Raw genomic sequence first — 22,461 nt, 5'->3', positions numbered from 1 at the left:
TAAACGTCCTAGATGAAGCCACACTTGCCAGTCTGATTTTAGAAAAGGTCAAGGAAGAGACTCCGTCCTATTAGCATCCGCCTGCATGTGACTCGCTCTTAGTCCTACTGAATTTTCCACTGCATTCACTGTCGACCACTTGATCCTGATTCAGTACTTGTGGGACATTGGTATTGAGGGGGGGGGGGGGGGGAGTGAGACAGTGTGCGGTAAAAGGCCCTGCAAACTGGCCACGCTCAATGGCACCGGTGGGGGAGGAGGAGCACCATTTAAGCCGTGGCTGGCGAAGCTGATACCAGAGAAGCATTGGCACAGGGAAGCAGCGCGCCGGCCGACATGAGTCAGACTGGCCGCAGTGGAGTCTGGAGGGAGCCGGGGTTGTGGACGGGGCACATTCATGACGGCTCTGCGCGGCCCCTTCAGGTCACCGGGAGAGCGTGCCAGGCTGACGGCAGTAGGCACAGGTGCTGTGCGGTTGCAGGGCGGATGCCTGTGCTACATGTTTGAGAATGTCACCCCCATCTTACGCGGTCCCCACCGCTGCTCCTTCCAAGCTGGGCGCGCCTGTGCGAGAGCACACGGGTTGTGAACCCCACATGCCCGGCCAGACATATCACAAGAAATCCTGATATTATTTACATTATACTGGCTCTCTCTCTCTCTCTTTCTATATATATACACACCTACATCTCTATGTGCACATAGACATGATATATATATATATATATATATATATATATATATATATATATATATATATATATATGAAAATGATGGGTAAAGAAAGGCAGTGGAAGAGTGTGTCTCTCACACACGTTCATCGTCGGCCATGGAGACCCCCATGCTCGATCACAAGCACTCTGTCGCTCTTACACATGCTCAGTCTCTGTCTCCCCCTCCATCTCATCTCGCACCCCCTTTCCCTCACACAGTCACATCATCTCCATCTGCCTCACACTGCCCTTCTCCTTCTCTCTCTGGCTCACTCTCATAGATGCTGTTTGCCTTTAGCACACAAAAACAGGGGGGACGGACAGGGAAAGCATGCTGAGGTCCCCCCCCCCCCTGAAAAATAACACGTTGGGCTTAAAATTCCCGGCCCAGGAGAGAGAGGATCGAAGGGCCGGCTCAGCAGAGACCACACAGACGCTCAGTGGTTTAGCTTGGGCCACGAGCCACGTACAGCAGCACTAGCACCAGCAGATAAAAGTCCCTTCGTGTTGGCACTGCCAGTCCACATGCCAGCTACTGCATTGGGAGCCGGGATTCCTGCTGATCCCGGACACGAAGCAGAAAGTCAGGGGCTGTCTGGTGAAAACAAAAATCTGTACAGTGAGCAACTCTAGGGGGGAAGCAGCTCAATGCAGAGTCCTCCAACTTGTCTTGCACAGAGCGTATGGGAGCTAAGGGTTGGGAGAGAGATTCTGGGGCCGCTGGCTTCACCCGTTTAAAGACAAAAGCAGAGAGTTTTAATTTTTACTCTGGTTTTGACCAGGAGCCAAGGTAACTGCCTCAGCATTGGCTTCATTCAGACCCTGATCAAAAGTCTAGCTGCTGCACTGTGTAAAAAAGCATTGCAGAGAATTTGAGATGCCATGAAATGTTCCTTTAAACTGTGGTGCTGAGAAGGGAACAGGACAGAGAAGAATCTCTTACCGGATCAGAGAGCAGGGCAGACATTTCCCTCTGAATTCTGCAGCTGCGGGGAGGGATTCAGGCTGGAGATTTCCCTGTTCCTGCTCAGAGGCTGAGAAAGATGAATAGGAGAGGAGGGGGTGCGGCTGATTCATGAGGGCCTCAGATAAAGTTTGCTGATCTCAGGGGGAGCAGAACTCAAACCTTCCCTTGCAGGTAAAGATCTCTGCCCTGTGCTGTGAGGAGGGGAGGCTGCAGGAGCTGCACAGGGAAAAGGTTCCCTTTAAGTGCGGGTGTCCTGTATACAGGGGGAGAGAGAAGAATCTCTTACCGGATCAGAGAGCAGGGCAGACATTTCCCTCTGAATTCTGCAGCTGCGGGGAGGGATTCAGGCTGGAGATTTCCCTGTCCCTGCTCAGAGGCTGAGAAAGATGAATAGGAGAGGAGGGGGCGCGGCTGATTCCTGGGGGTCTCAGATAAAGTCTGCTGATCTCAGGGGGAGCAGAACTCAAACCTTCCCTTGTAGGTAAAGATCTTTGCCCTGTGCTGTGAGGAGGGGAGGCTGCAGGAGCTGCACAGGGAAAAGGTTCCCTTTAAGTGCGGGTGTCCTGTATACAGGGGGAGAGAGAAGAATCTCTTACCGGATCAGAGAGCAGGGCAGACATTTCCCTCTGAATTCTGCAGCTGCGGGGAGGGATTCAGGCTGGAGATGTCCCTGTTCCTGCTCAGAGGCTGAGAAAGATGAATAGGAGAGGAGGGGGTGCGGCTGATTCCTGGGGGTCTCAGATAAAGCCCCTCCTCTCCCCCTCTGCAGATCTGGGGCTTGTGGGATCTTGCAGTACTTGGGAGGCAGAAGCTTTCTGCTGGGCTTCTGAGGATTTTTCTGCCATTTAGTGTCCTGAAGGAAGGGAAAGTGAGAGAGCGCATGCTCCCCAGCGGAGGTTAGGTTGCCTCCTCCGGAGCTGGAGAGATACTGCCTGCTTAAGGTGGATCTTAGCAGATAGCTGCAGAGCATCAGTAAGAGGGAGGAAGTAGACAGGGAGCAGATGTAGTCCTGTTGCATCTAGTGCAGCTGCACTACTTAGCCAGATATTAGACTGAATAGCGGAGTTAGCCCTTAACTTGGCCAGCTACGTGAACTCCTCCCAGTTACGCCTCCGGAATGCCCCGAACTTAGCTGGCTAAATCCTAGCTAATAATTGCATTTATTGTGTGACTTTGGATTTGTGAGGGAGCAGATTTAAGAAAAAAGTGAGGAATTGAGACTGCTTATGTAGTTTTGTAAAACTGCGCTTTCAGTCGATTAGATAAACTCCTGCTAAGTGCATTTTGTTTATTGATAACATTTTGTTTATTGATAATCTCAAATTTTAAAAGCCCTACCCACCCACCTACCCCAGAGCTTGCTCTTCTGATATATAGGCTGATGCAATACCGTGCGCTGGTCGCCGTGCATGGCTTAACACATGATTGGACGCGCGCCCATCACCCCAATGCAAAACGCGCGTCTGATAAAGTGTGTGGGTAATAGCGCTCATCACCCAAATTCATGTTGATGAGGCTATTAGCTCTTTCTCCTGATGTAAAAATAAAAACGTGCGCCCGACGTGCCCATTCGTACCCTCAAACGTTAAACACCAGCCCCGAGCAGGCGTTACGTTTGGAGGAGCCCAAATAGTGTGGCGATATTAAGTCGGAGGAATAGAAAAAGGAGAACGTTTAAATAAAAATAAAAAAGTGGTGTCTGAAAGAAGAAACCCAATGCACGCAGAAATCCCATAACACAATCAAAAGCTCCTTGTGCTGGGAGACTCGGGAGTTCTTTTCGAGGGGAACATTATAGTTACATCCCTTCCAGGATCCTCAGCTGCTAGAACTGCAAAGCAGGAGTCAATGCAATCAAAGAAAGGAAGGACTCGGACACTGACACTGCCGGCCGTCTGAGAACCCACGACCTTGCTCGAAACAGCGTCCAAGCAGTGCAGAGAGATTTCCAGACTCTGGGCAAGCAGATCAGGCACCTGGTGAAGACTACTGGCTTTTCAGAAGCGTTACCTGTTCATGGAAAGAGGAAGGAGAGACTAAGCCAGATTGATAACGTCAATGCTTGGCTCAAAACCTGGTGTAAGAAAGAAAGTTATGGATATATTGGGGGCTGGGGCCATGCCTGGAACAGTAAAAAGATGGCTTACATCTGTCTGTGGCCAAAATCGCAGAGAGACAGTAGGATTCCAGGATTCAATATATCTGCAAAATAGATGCGTTGAGGGATTTAAAAATACTTAAGGACATGCAATGACAGTAATGAGGAGATACCTGGGGGAAACCGACCACCAGGCTTTGACCTGGATCCCCAGCTCTTTACACTTTCTCTCGGTTGTCGGTTTCTCTACCATAGGAGGCATTATTGGGTAGGAAGGAGTGTGTGTGGGCCTGTGAGTGTGGGGGGGCTGAGAGCAGCAGCAGAAGCGCCATCTTTAGGCTGGAGCAGGGGGCCTGGTGAGGTCACGCAGTGTGAAGCCCACCCGTCATTACTGCCCCAGATAGGTCTCTCTCCCCCCTCTCATTCACCCCTCCCCTTCTCTCTTCCCCTCTGTTTTATTTTATTTTTTTTACCTCTTATTCTCATCACCTTCTCATATGGGAAGGGGTGTATGTGACAGAGTGACTTTGTGATCGAGACAGAGAGCAACAGTGTGTGAGCGCCTACCAGAGACAGATTCTGTTCCACTGTCTTCTTTAAGCTGGCATTGTCGACGGATCTGTCCTTTGATTCCTAATGATTTCCCCCACCCCCAAAACCCACAAAATCACAAGTTCTTTATGCGACCAGATGCCCGAGTTGTTCCTCCTTTCTAGGACACCTTGCAAGATATTGGCTCTCTCCACAGATCTACCTTAAGAAGGCAGGATTCCCACCCTCCCCTCGTCTGACCTCTGCTGGGGAGTTTTACACAAGCTCCAGCCTGCTGCTTTCTATTATTCTAGCCAGCATTGGTGGTACAGGGGCTGAGCACAGTTGCTTTCCAAGCAGGTGATCCGGGGTCAAGTCCTGGCCACTGCATCAAAGGAGAATCTGCAAAGAGCAGAAAAAACTCAGAAACTTTCTGCCTCCCCAGGACTGGAAGTCCCTGCAAGCCCCAGATCTGCAGAGGGGGAGAGGAGGGGCTTTATCCCAGACCCCCAGGAATCAGCCGCACCCCCTCCTCTCCTATTCTTCTTTAAGAACATAAGAACCTGCCATACTGGGTCAGACCGAGGGTCCATCAAGCCCAGCATCCTGTTTCCAACAGTGGCCAATCCAGGCCATAAGAACCTGGCAAGTGCCCAAAAACTAAGTCTATTCCATGTTACCATTGCTAATGGCAGTGGCTATTCTCTAAGTGAACTTAATAGCAGGTAATGGACTTCTCCTCCAAGAACTTATCCAATCCTTTTTTAAACACAGCTATACTAACTGCACTAACCACATCCTCTGGCAACAAATTCCAGAGTTTAATTGTGCGTTGAGTGAAAAAGAACTTTCTCCGATTAGTTTTAAATGTGCCCCATGCTAACTTCATGGAGCGCCCCCTAGTCTTTCTATTATCTGAAAGAGTAAATAACAGATTCACATCTACCCGTTCTAGACCTCTCATGATTTTAAACACCTCTATCATATCCCCCCTCAGCCGTCTCTTCTCCAAGCTGAACAGCTCTAACCTCTTTAGTCTTTCCTCATAGGGGAGCTGTTCCATTCCCTTTATCATTTTGGTCGCCCTTCTCTGTACCTTCTCCATCGCAACTATATCTTTTTTACAAGAAGGTCATCAAGGAGATTCAGGACATCCTCATGTCATGGGGTAAATCTGTCTTTTCTATCATCTACCAACCATAGATAGATTGCAGGGTGGGTGCTGCTGCCATTTTATCAGGACTAGAAAAACCTCAGGTGCTAAATCCCAGGAGCACATAAAATATAGGGCCCGGCTCCTGCTGCCATCGCAAGTCTAACAGAAGGCGCTATGGCTCTCCAGGGCCCAGTAAAAGACACCATTACTGCAGGCCCAGCAAAAGATGCCGCTTTGTTCATAGTCCATTCTCCGGCACTGTAAGTCTCGCTCTCTCAACTCTCCTCCGCCATTCCTGCGTCAAAATTCTGATCCATGCGGATTTTTCTGAAGTAACTCTTTGAATCTCTCTCTGTATTTGTGCTTTTGCCAATTATTTGGCCTGGTTTGCTGGTTTAAATTCTTTAAAGAGTTGTTTTCTCTTATTTTGCAGCTTCTGTTGCTTCTTTTCCCTCATGTGCTGGTGGATTCTCACTCATTCCTTCCAAGTGTCAGAACACTTGTTGAAGCTTAAGAACAGAGATCACTGCTAGCGCTTCTTGTTCATACTTCAGTACTTTTTGGGAATTGGGGTTTGCTGATGCCATTAAATATGTCTAATCTGTCTCTATAAGAACCATTCTGTCTTCAGCTCTTGTATATAATCTGGTCATACACTGATTCTTATAGATTACCTAGTGGGCATTTTTTAAGATCTTTCTGGGGCTAGTCTACATTCCCATAGCTGTATGAGAGCACAGAGATTGAAAGCTAATTGATGGCTTGTATCTTATTCAGTGCTGTTAAAGCACGTTTCAGTATCCATTTCAGTCTGCTCCACTACTATTTCCTTTTCTCTCAGTGAAAGTGCTAGATTCTTGCACTTTCCTCTACTTCTAGATATTTATATATATGTATCAGCTCAAGCTTCTTTACATTGCTATCATCAATCAAAGAGATGTTTTCAATTTTGCTTAATTTTCATGTAAGGCAGGTTACCTTTGCATATTTATCCAAAACAAATAGCATCCTTATGTCATCTGAGCACTAAAGAGTTTTTCTGCTAAATGATTAGCCCTGGAGCTGTAGAATTAAGTCATCTCTAAATAATAGTAGGTGAGATGATATTAGACATTAAGGGATTGATAATAGTACGCTGTAGATTTAGTGCCAGAAAAAGACAAGAGTTGTCAGGGAATTTCCATGAAATGTTAACTGGATTTTAATGTTAGAAATGACAATTTGTCAATTTTCATAGTTTAGATGGCATGTGGTCTGCCATGTTGTCATGGGGAACTTTATGTAGTCAATCAATGCAGGGTTTACTCTATACATTTCAAGGCAATTTATTGTCCAAGAATGGGGGACGCTATCTAAAGCTTAATTATAGTCAATCCATGCTCTTTGGTAAGTCTCATTTTTTTCTTAGGACAGATTTTTTTTCCCAGAAGGCTGTCATCACATTCAGAATATTGAAAAAGTTTCTTTTCCATCTACATCATTTCATTCAATCTCAGTGTGTTTACATCTAAAACATTTGTGTGGCTCTCTTCATGTTTTCTTAGAGCATATTTTTGATTGAAACTTCTATCACATTCAGAACATTTAAATGGTTTCTGTCCCATGTGGGTCATTTCATGCTGTTGAAGATGACCTTTCCGACTAAAACACCTATCACATTCAGAACATCTAAATGGTTTCTCTCCAGAATGGGTCTTTTCATGATACCTAAGGATAACTTTTTTATGAAAGCTTTTATTACACTCAGAACATGTAAATGGTTTCTCCCCTGTGTGAGCCTTTTCATGAGTTCTTAGGTCAGATTTTTGCCTGAAACATTTATCACATTCAGAACATTTAAATGGCTTCTCTCCAGTGTGAGCCTTTTCATGATATTTTAGTTCATATTTTTGCCTGAATCTTTTATCACATTCAGAACACTGAAATGGTTTCACACCTGTGTGGATCATTTCATGTTGTCTCAAGCTACCTCTACAACTGAAACATTTATCACATTCAGAGCATTTAAATGGATTCTCTCCAGAGTGAGTCTTTTCATGATTTCTTAGTTCATATTTTTGCCTGAAGCTTTTATCGCATTCAGAACATTTAAATGGTTTCTGTCCCGTATGGGCCATTTCATGCCGCTGCAAGTGGCTTTTCTGACTGAAACATTTATCACATTCAAAACATTTAAATGGTTTTTCTCCAGTGTGGATCTTTCTATGATTTCTTATGCTAGATCTCAAACTGAAGCTTTTACCACATTCCAAACATTTAAATGGTTTTTCTCCAGTATGAACCTTTTTGTGATTTCTTAGGTTAGATTTTTGACTGAAACCTTTATCACATTCAGAACACTTAAATGGTTTCCCTTCTGTCTGGACAATGTCATGCTTCTCCAGGCTGTCTTTCCTCTTGAAACACATATCACATGTACATTCTTTCTCCCTGCTCTGATGGTGTTGGATATATGTGTGACTTGAACTCTCACTGAACTTGTTTCCACATTCAGTCTTTTCTTGGTGTTTAATAAAATGTGAATGGGTGGTGAAGTTTTCCCAAGTATCAGCACTCTTAGAGTGTCTCTCTCCTTCACTGGAGCTCTGAGTTTGTACAAGATGTGGGTACTGGATGTAATTTGTCTCTTGCTCACTATGTGTGTTGGGTCTCTCTCCTTTTAGGGATTTTTCTTTCACTCTGGGTGATGTTACCCTACTGCTCCTGCCTTCACAGTCAGCTGAAAGATCTGGGCTGTCTCTGGAGTGGTCTTTCTGTTTCCATTTCTCCCTCTGCTGTCCATTGCACATTCTCTGCCTCTCGCTATTGTTCCTGACTCCAGCATCTGTTGGATAAAAATGAGAGTATGAACATTAATTTTACAGGTAAAGGACAGAATATACAAACAAGTGACCCTATGATAAGAGAGATATGTGCTCCTAATTCTATGAGACCTGAGAGTCTAAACATCCTGGGAGAAGGCATTAAGACTGCAATAAACTGAACCAGTCTAATGATGGATAACATCGCTGACAGATATTTCATGTCCTCATACTTTTGGATGTTCTGTCACTATATTGAATCCCCATGTGATTATTTAAAGACATTTGCTTGGCTATGGATCCATATAACACATAAGAGGAAGTGGTGATGCTTGTAGACACCTATAGATGAGCAACTGCATATGAACCATGGAATATACTACTGGCCACCTGGCCAAGATTAAGAAATGTAAAAAAGCAAATAAAAGTTGGCAACACAATATTATCGGAGGCTTTCAATTACCCCAGTATTGATTGGGTCGATGTTTTATTGGGATATGCTAAAGAGATTTTTAGATGCCGTAAGTAACTGCTTCATAGAGGAGCTGGTCCTAAAACCAATGTGGACTGTTAAGCAAGAATGCAATCAAATTTGACAATCACTGGTGGGAGGACATTCATTAAAACTACTGTGGTAGCAGATAACTTTAAAGAGGAAAACTATGCTAGAATGAGAAAATTAGTTAGAAGAAATGTAAAGGAGCAGTTAAAAATGTTAAAGTCTGCATGAGGCATGGACATGGTTTGGAAGCCCAGACAAAATGTATTCCATGCATTAAAAAAGGTTAAGGGAAGAACAAACAGCTGTCAGCATGGTTTAATGGTGAAGAAAAAGAAAGCAGTTGAAGGGCAATCAATCAAAAAATGGAAAGCAGATCCAAATGATGAAACTAGGCAAGAGCATAAATACTGGCAAGTTAGATGTCAAACAGTATATGGCAGGCCAAGAAAGAATTTGTGAAGAAGTTTGCCAGAGAGGCAACAACTAATAAAATCTGTTTCAAGTACATTCAAAGCAACAAGCCTGTGAAGAAGTCAACCGGGCTGTTAGATGACCAAGGGGGGAGGCGCGAAGACAAACTGACTGAATTCTTTGCCTCGGCTTTTGTTGAGGAGGATGCTGGGAACATACCCACACTAGAAATATTCTTAATGGTGGAGATTCTGCGCAACTAAACCAAGTATCTGTGATAAGTGAGGATGATATCTTCCTCAAAGTTCTTAATGAACCTATCATTTAAAACAGCCATGATATCTGAAGGCTGGAGGGTGGCCAATGGGACTCTGATTTTTAAACAGGGCACCGGGGTAAGCCAGGATACTATAGACCAGTGAGACTGAAGTCAGTGCTGGGCAAAATGGTAGAATCCGCTCTTAAAAACAAAACATGGAGTAGCCTAGTGGTTAGAGCAGCGGGCTACGAACCAGGAGACTAGGGTTCGAGTCCCGCTGTCGCTCCTTGTGATCTTGGGCAAGTCACTTTACCCTCCATAGCCTCAGGTACAAAACTTAGACATACAAAACATAGACACAGAATGGGAGAAAACCTTTAGTAAATGACCCCCTTAGATTGTAAGCCCTCTGGGGATAGGGAAATACCCACAGTACCTGAATGTAATCCACTCTGAAGTGCTGAAAAAAAAAAAAAAAGCTTGAAAAACGGAATAAAAAAAAAATAAATCACTGGTCACAGACAGGGCTTGATGGGGAAGAGTCAACCTGGTTTTAGCAAGGGGAAGTCTTGTCTTCCCAGTCTTTTCGAATTGCTCTGAAGGTGTAAATAAACCTGGAGATCAAGGTGAGCCGCTTGATATTCTGTTTTTGGATTGTCAGATGGCAGCTGACAAAATCCCCGAGAGATTCCAGAAAACTAGAAATCGTGGGATAGGAGGCAATGTCCTGCTGTTAGAAGACAGGAGACGGAGGGTAGGATTAAATGGTGCAAGGTCATTAGCGAAGATCGATACTGGGACCTGAGCTGTTTAACGTGTTCATAAATGATCTGGGGAAGGGAACAGTGAATCAGATTTGCAGATGTCACAAAATTATCCAAAGCTGTTAAAACTGCAATGGATTACGAGGCACTACAGAGGGACTTGTGAAACCGGGAGACCGAATGGCAGATGAAATTTAATTTGGAAAAAGTGCCAAGTGATGCATATAGGGAAAAATAACCTCCAGCTACAGATACACAATGCTGGGTTCTGGATTGGGAGTCACCATCCAGGAAAAGGACCTTTGGACAATACAATGAAATCCTTAGTTCAGAGTGTGCAGTGGCATTCAAAAAAGCATAAAGAATGCTAGGAATGATGGAGAATAAAATGGAAAATATCATATTGCCTTTATATCGAGCCACGGTGAGAGCGCACCTTGAGCACCGCGGGCAGTTCTGCTCACTGCATCTCAAGAAAGACAGAGAGGAACTAGAGAAGGTGCAGAGGAGGGCGACAAAACGACAAAGGGGACGGAGCATCTCTCCTACGACGAGAGGCCACGCGGGCTGGGGCTCTTCAGCTTGGAAACGAGACGGCCGGGAGGGGACGCGATAGAAGTTTATAAAGTCATGAGCGGGGTGGAACGGCTATTTATCCTTTCAAATAATACTAAAACAGGAAGACCCGCCATGAAAGTAACAGCCAGCAGATTCAAAACAAATCAGAGAAAGCACTTTTTCACGCCGTGCACGATCAAGCTGAGGAGTCTGTTGCCAGAGGACGTGGTGCAGGCAACGAGCAGAGAGGGGTTGAAAAGAGGTTTGGCCAGGTTCCTAGAAGAAAAGTCCCTAACACATCATTAGCCACTTAGAGTAAAGAAAGCTCTTGCTATCCCTGGGAGTGAGTAACCGGAATTAGATCTACTTTATGGGAGCTGCCAGGCACGTGCGACCTGGATTGGCCACTGTCAAGAGGCAGGACGCTGATCTTGATGGACCTCGGTCTGACCCGGCAGGGCATTTCTTATGTTATATTCTCAATAGAGAGAAACAGACCATGTCCAATCTCCTCCTCACCTCACCCTTCACTCCGATTACAGTCACTGACCACAAACTATAAAAGTCCTCTGGAGCTGGGTCCCTGAACCTCAGACCTGTCAGCTTAAACCAACCACTTCGTAAGCAGATTCACCCTCTGTGCGCGCACTTTCAGCGGCCGCTTCTCCTCCCTCCAGCTGGTCGCGGACAGGAAGCGCTTCCATTTTCACGATCTTTATTGTGGGGTCAGGACTGTAACCTCGGCTGCCTGTTAAGAGAAATGGGAAAATATCTTCAGCATGGACCCAGGAAAAGTAACGTTTGGTTAAAAGTGAGCTGCTGGGAAACTGGGCGACCTCGGAAAATAAGCGTCCTGGTGGAAGGCACGCTGGAAGCATGCTAGCCGGAACCAGGGCCGGCGCAGCACCGTTTCGCAAATATCAACGCCACGTAGACTGCTGCAGAACCCCACGTCCCTCCCCTCTCTCCAATTCCAGTGGGAACCCAGCCTGCCTCCCTCCAGCTGCCAGCACGCCTCACAGGGGATGGCAGATGTGAAGGCAAAGAGGCAGGGAGAAAGAGGAGAGTCTGGAGAGGGAAGAGAGACGGGCTGAAGTGAAATGGTGGGGGGAGGGTGCGAGATGGAAAGGGGGAGAAAGGAATGAAAACCCAAAAATTCAGAAACCTGAAAAAGAAATGGAAAAGCAGAAATCTTGGAAAGAAGAACCACAAATTATCCAGGCAGCAAAACTTAAGAGGCCTCCTTCTCACTATGCCTGGTACCCAGGAGGCGTCTGGTCTAAGCACTGCTTGGAGCGGCCATCGCTAGCTTTGATCCAAGCTCCCTCACCTGCTCCATGCAGCTCCTCCCCTGCGCCTGGGATCGTCAGGTCTCCTCCGTCCTCAGATCCCTGGGTCTTAATCCCGACTCCTTCTTGCTTAAACCGGATGAAAATGTCAGGTTTGACATTGGGAGAGCCTGTCATGGGGGAAGATGGTTTCAGTATCTTTAGAGAGGTTACCCCTGTATTATCAGGGCAAGTGAGCTCAGACGTTTGCTGTTTTCATAGGCACTTTCACCAGTACAGAGTTGAGAAAAGAGGGGTGCGGCTGTGCTGATCATCAGCAGAAACCCCTTTCGGCAGCATCCTGATCATTTTAATACCGCGTTGGGCAACTCTGTTCCTCAAGATCCACAAAACAGGTCTGCTACGGAGTTACAAGAAATGAGAGCGGAGAGGAGGGTTGCTCAGGCATAGGGAACAGGAATGGCAATCAGCAGTGTGGTGGCAACAGGCTTTTTTTTTAATTTTTATTATATTTGTTATTTTAGATTTAGCTCATGCATTTTCATTGCTAGCTGAAGGCGAGTTACATTCAGGAGTTGAGAAGAGCCCCGACTGGAATATGTGCGTGCAAACCAGAGTTAAAACGTGTGCTCAATCTTTTGCACAAATAGCAGACAAACCAAAACAAACCGAAAAACGACCCCCCCCCCCCCCCCACCCCCCCCCCCCCCCCCCAAAAAAAAAAAACAAACACACAAAACAAAACATAAACCACAACGAAAGTTTCTGCAAATTTGATAGTGTCACTTCTTGCTGCTCCCTTTCCCGGATTGCCCATGAATGAGTTAAACGTCACAGGTCCCAGTGCAGATCTCTAGGGCTCTTCACTATGTACCGTTCTCCACTGAGAGAGATGACCATTTAGTCTTACTCTGTTTCCGGTCTTTTAACCAGTTATTTATATTTATTTATTTATTTATTTAAGGTTTTTATATACCGGCAATCATGAAAACATATCTTGCTGGTTTACATGAAACGGGAGTGCATTAAATACATCAACTCGAACTGTGGTGACCGAAGGAGCAGTTACAAATAACAAGGGTAGCAGAACTTGGAGAAGAAGGAAGAGATAGGAAAGAATAAACGGTATACAAATAAATTAAATGCTATGTACAAAAGGCATGATTAATGGTTGAGAGTTTTGTGGAGTCCTTGGTATGTGTCCTTGACTTGTGTTATTAGATTGTGTCTTGGAAAGCTTGCTTATAGAGGAAGATGTAGCATTTCTTCCTGACTGACACCAATTCAGTTCCTCTGAATCAACATCTACAAAGAATGGTTAACTCATGGCTATTTTCCTAACATCCTCTTCAGTACAGCAAAAAATTCATTTACTTTTTTCTGCTATGGCCTTATCTACCATGACCACTCTTTTTACCCCAGTCATCTCACAGCCCAACTGACTCTGTTGTGGGTTTGTTTTAAATGTACGCTAAAAAGTTTTTATTATTAGCTATTGCCTCTTTGGCAAGTCTCGCTTGGTCTGCTTTATTAATATTTTACATATAATTTGGCAATGCTTATGTGCCTTCCTATGTTCCTCGTTAGGTCCTACTTTCCATTATTTAAAAGGACGCCTTTTTGACTTTGAAATTCTTTCACAGCACAATTTAGCCACGCTGGCAGATGCTTGCTCTTCTTTATTCTTTTTTAATTTATGGAATACATTTTAATTGGGCTTCTAAGATGGTATTTTAAATACTTCAACATCTCATGCAGATTTTTAATCCTTGTAATGGCTTTTAGTTTCCTTCTAGATCTAAAGGTAGTCCCCACGCCTCACTGTTTCTAGGGTCAGTTGCTCCATAAAGCAGTTATTTTTATGGCATCTAAAAACTTAATCCCTGACGACATGCTCTGATAAGACATTCACCCAATCAATGCTGGAATAACTGAAAGCTCCCATTATTGCATTTCCATGCTTAGCATTTTACAGTCTGTTTCTCCATCCTGGTCGGGTGAATGGTAATAAACCCCCACTGCTATACTCCTGCCCATCATGCATGGAGTTTCTAGCCATAGAAATTCCAGAGTGCAGTTAGTTTCCCGTGTCCGTATCTTATTCGATTCTAGGGAATGATATAGTGCCACACCACCACTTCTGTCTGCTCTGTCACTGTAATGAATATTGTACTCTGGTATCGCTGTGTCCAATGGTTTGTCGTTTTCCACCATGCCTCTGAGAAGTTTATTACATCGCTATCTTCATTTAGTGCAATACATTCTAACGCGCTCATCTTACTGTTTTGACTTCTGGTATTTGCATACAGACACCTCCTTGTATTATTTTTATTCTTTTTCACAACTTGCTCCCCATCAGTTGAGTCAAGTAATTTGGCATCGGCTTGTCCCATGTCCTGAGAAAAGGTCCCCTGTGAAGGACTTTTACCTGGAGACACCTTCCCCGCAGATGAACACCTGTCAGGAGAATCTAAATGTCCTTTTTTCACTGGTATCCCTTGTGAATGCCCTGCTCTAGTTTAAAACCTGCTGTAGCTCCTTTTTAATTGTTCGCGCTAGTCATCAGGTTCCATTTTGGTTAAGGTGGATTCCATCCCATCACTATCCATGACTAGGCCCCTAACAGCAGAGGTGTGCGACTGTGTCAGGCTTCCAAGAAACCTTATCCATTAGCAGGGGGAGGCTGAATCAGGCACCATTTATTTTGGTGGCTGTTTGGAGGAGGAGGTGGCTGGGTGCTGGATTAAGAAGGGAATATCTAAGAACCAAAAAGCAAGATGACAGACTGGACTATCCTAATCCCTCGCAGCTGGTCTTCTGGACGTCCCATACTCCTGACGACACACCAGGGGATCAATATATTCAGGCGTGTTAACACTAATGCAAGCATCAATACACTTTAGCACAATAGTCCATGTTAGACCCGATTAATGTTAAAGTGGAATTAACAGACTATTGCAAACAAGAGTTAATGAGCTGTGTGGCATGCAAATGCATGCAAGTCAGCTCATTAATATTAAAATATGTTATCGAAAACTGCATTATACTGTACAGTCTGGGTTATGCCTCCACAACCAAATCAGGCAATACTGCCCCTTCCTGCACGTGCGACCCCTGACATCTCCTGCAACTCCCCCCTGTACCACATCCCTGCCAGTTGCCCCCAGCCAGTCTAACCTATTTATAGTTGGGGAAACAGGCAGAGGATGACCACCTCTTGTCCTCCCACTGCCCAGCTCCTAAATGGCACCGGCTGACCTTAGTAAAGGAATCTGATACTCGCCTGTTACAGGAGGCTCCAGGGAGGGCAGATCTTCCTCTTCTTTAACGCTCAGTGAGAACACAGACGTTACAGTTGGAAGGCCTGGGATGAGAAAACAAACGGGTCTAGAGGAATTTTTTATTTAAAAAAAAAAAATGCATGTACTCCGCAAACTCTATAACTGATAATCAATGCAAATTAGAACTGTACATCCAGAAAGTTTACACATACTAAGAACATCAATACAGAAGCATTACAATGCCTTTCAAGCCGTCATTCACCAAGGACTGCTAATATTACACTAGGAGATGAATTCTACATCGTCGGATGCCTGATGGTAATGATCCATCTCCTGGCATCGGAAAATGCAAAGAACGTTAGGGCTGAATTTTCAGTTATTGATCATAAAACCAACTTTTAAGCATAAGTGGGGTTCTCCGTTGACAGCAGGAAGAAAGAGCCGTGACACATCGGCGACATCATCCAAACAGACCCCTTTACTCGGAGCTCTATGGAGCATGTGCAGGAGCTCCTGTGGAAACCACGGCCTTGTGAGCCCCCCGCCCCCGTTTGAGGAGTAGCCTAGTGGTTGGAGCAGCATGGAGACCAGGGTTTAAATCCCTGTGACCTTGGGCAAGTTACTTTATCCTCTGGTGCTTAGATTGTAAGCCCGCTGGGGATAGGGAAATACATTCGGTACCTGAATGTAATCTGCTTTGAAGTGCCGAAAAGCTGGGTATAAGCAATCTAATAAACTCTTCTGAGGAAGTTGACTCTCTAGGGAGGCGGGCGAGTATTACTCATGGCTAATTCATCCTGCTGGCTAAGGAGAAAGGAAAACTGGTTCTTACCTGCTTTTGGTTCCTGTAAGACCACAGATCAGTGCAGACGAGTGGGTTTTGCCTCCCTACCAGCAGATGGAGGCAGAGAAACAGATCTCTGAGACTCTACTACGTAACAGAGAGGGCCACCTGCAGTCCCTCAGTATTGACCTGTACCCAGGCCAAGATGTAAAACTCCAAAACCCCTCTCTCGGGTGAACAGGGAAACCGATAGGGTTAGAAACCCCCAAAACTGGAGCCCAAAACACTCCAAAAAACTAAATTTGAAAAACCCAAACCATGATCAAAAACTGCCCACATACTCTGAAAAGCAAACAACCTGAACCACAGGATGGGTCTCTGGACTGATCTATGCCTCCACATAGGCTCCCGTGACACCTCCTTAATCCAGCGAGCTATGGTAGCCCACCAAGTTAGTTCACCCTGCTTCCTTCCACCATGAAGGACAAAGAGGTGGTCCGTCTTTCGGACCGGTTCTGAAATTTCCAGATACCACACCAAAAGCCTACTCACATTCAAATGGCGTAGGAGGCGGTGATATTCTTCCGCGTCCTTGTGCTTATCTGGGGAAGGCAACGAAATGGACCGATTCAAATAAAACTCTGAGACTACCTTGGGCAAGAAGGATGGAACGGTACGAAGCTGTAATACTCCTGGAGTCATCTGGAGGAACGGTTCCTGACACAACAATGCCTGTTGTTCAGAAACACAATGTGCCGAGCAAGCAGCAAAGTCCATGCCGGGAACCGGCTACCGGACCAAGGCACAGCTCTGAGGGATCTCGGAAATCGCCTCAGGAATTCTCAACTGGGGGAGGGACCTTTAGGTATCACCGCAGGAAAGCAGGGCTCAGTCTTTTCTCCAATTTAAAGGTAGAATTTCTTCTTCCAAAGAGTACAGCTATCCCCATAGAGAAAGCACATCTACATCTGCTAGGAGAAGGAGAGATACTGAATGGCTGAGGTCACTGCAGGGGTGTATCTAGGGTGATGTCAGCTTTGAAACCTGACTCCATCTCCATCTGCTGGCAGGGGTGCATGAACTCATTGGTCCTGAGACCATCTGGCTACACGCTAGGAAATTACATCGCACAAGTTAGACATTTCTTGGAGCAGGCGTAACTTTGTGGGATGTAATGTCTGCGTGGATGCAGTTAATTACCTGAGTATTTTCAAACTTATGCATTCGTTTGGAAAATTACCCTCCCTGTTCCAGAACATTTACTTACTAATGGGGGGGTCCTTCATGGTTTCTTTTCCCTCCCGCTCACAGGGTTGAGTGCAATATTTCTCATCTTCCTTCTTAATCTTGAATATCACATCCGGGTTCACTATTGAATAACCTGGCAATGAAAAATAGCAAAGTTACACAGCTTGTACTTGTACAGCCCTCGGAGATTGCATCTGGCACAGTGCGAGGGCATGCAGTGGGGTTATCGCTGGGCGTGCATGCTGTGTGAGAAGGGACCATTGCAGGCTGACACTTGATTCAAATTAAACCTGGGAGGATTTCCGGCACAGTCCTTTCTATTCATGACCCTCCTCGCTGTTGGCATTGCAGGTGTCAACCTTCACTACAAGTCCCAGCTTATCAGGAGCATTTGAGAAGAAAAACCCAAGTCCTGGGCTATAAAGACCGAAAGGGCCCAGCTCGTCTGCCCAGCAGTGATTTGATGTGCTCTTCCTCAAAGTAGACCACATTTCCACGAGGAATCCAACTCCCAATCCCACTGTGTCCCTTTTAGAGTTGCAACTGCCGCTCTATGCAGGTTTTCCCGTGCGGGTCCCTGATTACCATTCTCTGTGATTATACTGTGCTTTCTTGAAGCCTGCTCCTGTCCTCGTCATCACTACTCCCTCTGGGAGGGCATTCTAGGCATCTGGCTACCACCTAGAGGGGCTACTTGTTGTATAGTATAGTTTATGTACTGCAGAGCTAACATTAGAATTACCATACTGGGTCAGACCGAGAGGCCATCAAGCCCAGTATCCTGTTTCCAACAGTGGCCAATCCAGGTCACAAGTACCTGGCAGGATCCCAAATAGTAAATGGATCCTATGCTGCTAATGCCCAGAGATAAGTAGTGGTTAATAACAGTAGTACAGACTTTTCCTCCAGGAACTTGCCAAACCTTTTTTAAACCCAACTATACTAACTGCCTTTACCACATCCTCTGGCAATGAATTCCAGAGCTTAATTGTGCATTAAGTGAAAATATTTTTCCGCTTTGTTTTAAATGTGCTATTTAGTAACTTCATGGAATGTCCCCTACAAGGGACCCTCGTTTCATCTCACTGGGCTTCTTCAGGGGGACATTCAAGAAGGATCTTCTAAGTATGTGTAGTGCATTCTTACAGCTTCACATCAAAAACCCTTCAGAGTCAATACTGATTCCTGAAACAACTCTTATTACCAACTTATTACCAACTTATTACCAAAAAAGCCGTCAGCAAAGATCACCTTCTTTGAGCAGTGAGGAACGCTACCACAATCCGTAGCATTCTAACACAGCTTGAACGTTCGAAGTGAAGCATACTGTGCTGAGAACTTTCAGAGTTTGTTTATCATGAGAAGAGTTGGGATGTTGTGAGAAGAATTCTCTTTGATGTGAGAGAGATCATCCCGGGATATCATCATACATTTGTACATGAGGAGACTCCAGCACAGTGATTTGTGAGACATTACCCTAACACAGTTTTGATTTGAGAAGTCTTGGGGTCATCTATTAGGATAGTATAGTAATCCATGGTGTATTAATGGTAATAGAAATGTGTAATGGATACCATGATATGATTTAAGAATATATAAGTGTATCAGTTTTTATATGATAAAATACATTGTGCTTCAATTTTTATGGTATGAATGAAGTGTGAATGGGATATTGAAAATATGTTTATTTGTATTATGCTTCTGTTTCTATAAATGTTTATTGCTTTATATTCGTAATTATATTTCCCATATATTACATGATAGATATCATACCCTTACACAGGTGAGAACTGGAGGTAAATTTGTTGTACAGAAAACAGGGAAGCTAACAGACTGCAATTGGTCTTGTTTGAATAATCACATTACCATATAAAAGATTTATTTTACAGTATGGGCAGCATCTTGTGCTGGCCTGAGGCAGTGGTGTCTTTTACTGGGCCCTAAAGGCTTCTTACAGTGCTTATCCCTTTGTTTACAGACAGACTCTGTACTCAGTCAGGTTAGAAGCATTTATAGGTATACAAAATAAGACAGAGTATCGGGAAGGAGGGACAAGTGACCCGACAGTCACTGTCGGAGCTCCTTCCGTTTTCTGCTTGCATAGAACATTTCTATCCAGTTACCAGCTTCCTGTTAACTCAGCATCATGACAGATGGTTCTATTTCTTTTCATTCTAGCCCACAATTGCTCCAATATTAGTATCTTTCCTGTTCCCACAGGCTATTTATCTTCTGAGTTTCAGTTTTACCATGACACCAGCACCACAGCTGCAGTTCTGTGTGCTCACATTAAGTCTGCTAGAACTGCCTCTCGCTTTGCAGATATACAGCCCTCAGCAGCTTCTGTTGGACACGGGATGGCATCTAAAGCCAGGCTCTAAATTTTAGGTACCCATGGGACCTGGCACCTTGGATTTTCTTCCAGCCCTAATAAACAGGCAGCAGCCATCCTGCACTGGTCTGTGAATGGTAGATCATAGAAAGACAGACTTACCCCGTGACACGAGGAAGCCGTGAATCTCCTTGATGACCTTCCTGTACAGCTCCTTCTGTCGTTCTCCCAGAATGCCCCACTCTACTTCCCAGAAATAAGCAGCGACGTCCCCGAACGTGACCGATGCCTGGAACAGCAAACAGGACCCCCTCAGCCCCTCTTGCCTAAAGCTTCATTATAATTAGGGCTTCTGATTTTCAGTTATAACCAAACAAAAACCTGATTTGATGATGTCATCACTCATGCGGGTGCTGTGGATGTTCTCACCTTGTTTCCTCTGCTCTTGTGCAGCCTGGAATTCCTCCTATTCCCCCTGCCCCCATGACAGCAGCACAAGCATTAAAGGAGAGGCTAGTGTGTGAGCAAAGGCTGTTTCTTTCCATCCTCCTTGACAAAAATCAGCAGTTAAGTGCAGTCGGGGGGGGGGGGGGGGGGGGCTACTCTGCCAGGGGTCCCCTTAACACAAAACAATCCTGAGTCCAAAACTTTTGTCCTTTTATCCAGCCTGCACCTGTGTCCCTGGGGATGAAGATCCCATGGAGGGTCTTCTGATTTTTTTTCATGCCCTTCTTTAAGTATAGGACCTCTTGAGGGGAAAGATCCTGTATTTACATCATGAGCTGCTCCCTTCCAGTCACAGCTCAGCAACAAGGAGGGGGTGGACAAAAACTCTCCTGCTACACCAAAAATTGTTTAACTCTCTCGCAGCCAAACATCTTCTCTGCAGCAGAGTCACTGTCCTGCACATCTCCTCTACCAGCCTTCGGTGTCCTGGCATCCGGATCAGGGAAACTGCCTTCACCCAAAGGACCAGGCTTCCACTCCAGCCATCTTCTCTCAAAATTAGCAAACATCTCAACAAAATCTCTTCTTCTAAGTTGAGGCCAACTTCCAGTCAGGCAGGTAGTACCTAGGAGGGATAGCTTCTAAAACATATAGAGCAAAGAGGAGAATAGGCCTCACTCTCAAAGAAACTCAAAGCTGAACTCAAATGCCACACCTCCTTATCTGGTAAGAAAGATCCATGATCCACCCACTCAGGCAGCCTCTGCAGGAGGTGCTGAACTGGGGCATCCCTTCTAGCTGACTAACGGGATGCCAGGGACATCTAGTAGCTACCCAGAGGGGTGCCACAGCTGTTACACAAAAATCAGGATGAGTAAAGACAAAGTCAAAGCTATTAGTGCATGGATTAGGAGGGACCTAATGAAGGAAAACAAGCAACTTTTTTTTTAAGACTTAATCCCAGTGGGGAACAAACAAGAGAGAGACAGAGATGCTAGCACAGGAGGGAATCAAGAGGCAATAAGTTGCACTGATACTGCTGTTTCTTATTTTCCAGCTTAAGAGAAAGCCCACCAGTACTGGAACTTTACTATTCAAATTAGAATTTTTTGGGAACTGGTTTTGTGAAATTTGCACACAAAATAATTTTGCGTTTAGCAATGGAAGCACTGGAAATGTTACTCCTGGTCGAGGTGGAGTAGAATTTCCAATACTAGTGTCAATGCCGGGACCTGTATTTGGGATTTTATGCACAGAAAACATGTTTATCTGTGCTAAGCCTTTTCTTCTTGCACCATTTTTGAGTGTGTGTGCATTTTTAAATTCCTGATGCATTTGTATAAGATTAGGTTACTGCATGGGGAAACTGACTTTCAGTGCAGTTTTAATGCTCAACTAATTACATTGACCCTAAAGTCTGCTGATCTCAGGGGGAGCAGAACTCAAACCTTCCCTTGTTGGTAAAGATCTTTGCCCTGTGCTGTGAGGAGGGGAGGCTGCAGGCGCTGCACAGGGAAAAGTTTCCCTTTAAGTGCGGGTGTCCTGTATACAGGGGGAGAGAGAAGAATCTCTTACCGGATCAGAGAGCAGGGCAGACATTTCCCTCTGAATTCTGCAGCTGCGGGGAGGGATTCAGGCTGGAGATTTCCCTGAGAAAGATGGGGAGGGGGTCTCAGATAAAGCCCCTCCTCTCCCCCTCTGCAGATCTGGGGCTTGCAGGGAGTTTCTGCTTTTGAGTCTTTTCTGCTCTTTGCAACCCTGTAGACCTGCGAGAGAAAGAGAGGAGCAAACAGAGCATGCGCAGTCCCGCCCCCTCCTCCCTCCCGTTGAGGGCACGCTGCTTCCCCCGGTGCATCCTGGGAGATGTCTCCTCCTTAAGGTGGATGTGTAGCGATGGCGCGAAGCTGCTGGGAGTGTCCTGTAGTGCTGGAGAGATACAGGCATGGCAGCAGGGCTAAAGGTTGTGAAATCACAGTTGTAACCATTTATTAAAAAAAAAATACAGGATAAAAGATGAAAATTATCCTTTACATTCAAAAATAAAATAGTATTGGGAAAACAGGTAGGAATCCCTACTGCTGCACTTCAAAAGCTTTCCTGAGACACCTCCAAGAATCAAAGACAAGAAAATCCTAAGGAGGCAGATTATTTATTAAAGCTCAAAAGAGCATGGGATAAATACCGAGGACCCCCAGCAGCTAGAAGCTGGAAATGAAGACATGGGGTAACCTGTGTTAAGTTTGGGCGCACGATTTCTGCATGGGGGTAACCTGCACGGAGCATTTTGCTGGGCAGAGCAGATGGACCATCTGGGTATTGA

At 45.2% G+C, this 22,461-nt stretch overlaps 2 protein-coding genes across 6 annotated transcripts in view; both read right to left on the bottom strand.

Moving 5' to 3' along the window:
* The window catches only part of LOC115080804 (oocyte zinc finger protein XlCOF6-like), a 41,181-nt gene extending 38,648 nt beyond the window's left edge, over positions 1–2,533 (bottom strand). For all 3 annotated transcript variants that reach the window (XM_029585228.1, XM_029585226.1, XM_029585227.1), the window contains exon 1: positions 1,657–2,533. In XM_029585228.1, the coding sequence (XP_029441088.1) occupies positions 1,657–1,680 (24 nt within the window). In that variant the 5' untranslated portion in view covers positions 1,681–2,533. The remainder of the gene's footprint in view (positions 1–1,656) is intronic.
* Positions 2,534–6,774: 4,241 nt separating this feature from the next.
* On the bottom strand, positions 6,775–21,942 carry LOC115080949 (gastrula zinc finger protein XlCGF26.1-like). 3 transcript variants are annotated; one of them, XM_029585423.1, is made up of 7 exons: positions 21,717–21,942; positions 19,857–19,983; positions 17,382–17,495; positions 15,333–15,413; positions 12,091–12,219; positions 11,395–11,508; positions 6,775–8,289 (listed from the first exon to the last, which is right to left on the bottom strand). In XM_029585423.1, the coding sequence occupies exons 1-7, from the start codon at positions 21,738–21,740 to the stop codon at positions 6,938–6,940; spliced, it is 1,941 nt and encodes a 646-aa protein (XP_029441283.1). In that variant the 5' UTR covers positions 21,741–21,942; the 3' UTR covers positions 6,775–6,937. The 3 variants fall into 3 exon arrangements, with proteins under 3 accessions (XP_029441283.1, XP_029441284.1, XP_029441285.1); XM_029585424.1 differs by having other exon boundaries at positions 11,410–11,508; XM_029585425.1 differs by lacking the exon at positions 19,857–19,983.
* Positions 21,943–22,461: the final 519 nt, after the last annotated feature.

The sequence above is a fragment of the Rhinatrema bivittatum genome, chromosome 19 (genome assembly GCF_901001135.1).
Source record: "Rhinatrema bivittatum chromosome 19, aRhiBiv1.1, whole genome shotgun sequence".
Taxonomy (NCBI): domain Eukaryota; kingdom Metazoa; phylum Chordata; class Amphibia; order Gymnophiona; family Rhinatrematidae; genus Rhinatrema; species Rhinatrema bivittatum.
Note: the sequence above shows the minus strand (reverse complement) of the source record. Positions and strands in the feature narration are given on the sequence as shown.

What these genes read in the sequence shown, in the direction of transcription:
- LOC115080949 (XM_029585423.1), bottom strand. Translation starts at nt 21,740, where the DNA reads ATGTCTGCCCTGCTCTCTGATCCG. An exon ending in CATGAAGGACCCCCCCATTA is followed by an intron (nt 15,414 to 17,381) that starts GTAAGTAAATGT and finishes TTCTCATCCCAG; the next exon opens with GCCTTCCAACTGTAACGTCT. An exon ending in CCTGGAGCCTCCTGTAACAG is followed by an intron (nt 12,220 to 15,332) that starts GCGAGTATCAGA and finishes CCCCCATGACAG; the next exon opens with GCTCTCCCAATGTCAAACCT.